This window comes from Zerene cesonia, chromosome 5, assembly GCF_012273895.1.
Source record: "Zerene cesonia ecotype Mississippi chromosome 5, Zerene_cesonia_1.1, whole genome shotgun sequence".
NCBI classification, from domain to species: domain Eukaryota; kingdom Metazoa; phylum Arthropoda; class Insecta; order Lepidoptera; family Pieridae; genus Zerene; species Zerene cesonia.
In genome coordinates, this window is record NC_052106.1 from 7,207,366 (window position 1) to 7,208,110 (window position 745).

General features: G+C 36.9%; 1 protein-coding gene across 1 annotated transcript in view; it reads left to right on the forward strand.

The window, feature by feature from the left end:
* LOC119840209 (NPC intracellular cholesterol transporter 1) overlaps positions 1–745 on the forward strand; it is a 53,436-nt gene that overhangs the window by 42,575 nt on the left and 10,116 nt on the right. Inside the window, exon 13 of the mRNA XM_038366721.1 lies at positions 637–741. Coding sequence (XP_038222649.1) covers positions 637–741 — 105 coding nt within the window. The remainder of the gene's footprint in view (positions 1–636; positions 742–745) is intronic.

Genomic DNA, 745 nt, shown 5'->3' on the forward strand with positions numbered 1-745 from the left:
ATTTGTATTTTGACACGAACACGTTAGTTTGGCCTTGCCTAATGGCTTATTTATGGTGCTATTTATCCTGACGTTTATTACATTTTAATCTATTAAACATCAAGTCACAAGGAGAAGTTTTGCTTTCGTGCATGTGTAAATAAAATATAATAGTTTAAAAAAACTAAAAAACACGCTTTAACAAAAATCATATCTTGCAAATTGAAAACTGGAATAATTTTATCAAATTAGTGTATTGTCATCGGTCCTCAATAAATCTACAAAGTTTGAACGAAATCTGGCCGTTTAAAGTGGGTCAAAATCGCGCCCAAAGAAGTCGGTTACAAACAAACATACAGCTGAAGCTAATAAAAAGCGTGTAAAAAAAGTGTGAAATTTATATATTATTTTTTTTTTTAAGATAATTTTCTCTGTAGTTATAAGAAAATATCCAAATTCGAGCGTATAGGCCAAAGTCACTCTCGCATTCATTAAATGCACACTGTCAGATGCGATCGGTTCGTTGCGCATCATCTCTGTTCTCAAAAAAAATAACGAAAGTGACCATCCGAAACACAAATTTAACTATTTCGTTATTTAATGGATCATTGCTTGTACGAATTTGAACGTGTAATTTTCCATTTCCTTTATTCACAGGCTCGGTCAAGTCGGCCCCTCCATGTTCCTCACGTCCGTGTCGGAGTCCGTGTGCTTCTTCCTGGGCGCGCTGAGCGACATGCCGGCCGTGCGCGCGTTCGCGCTGTAC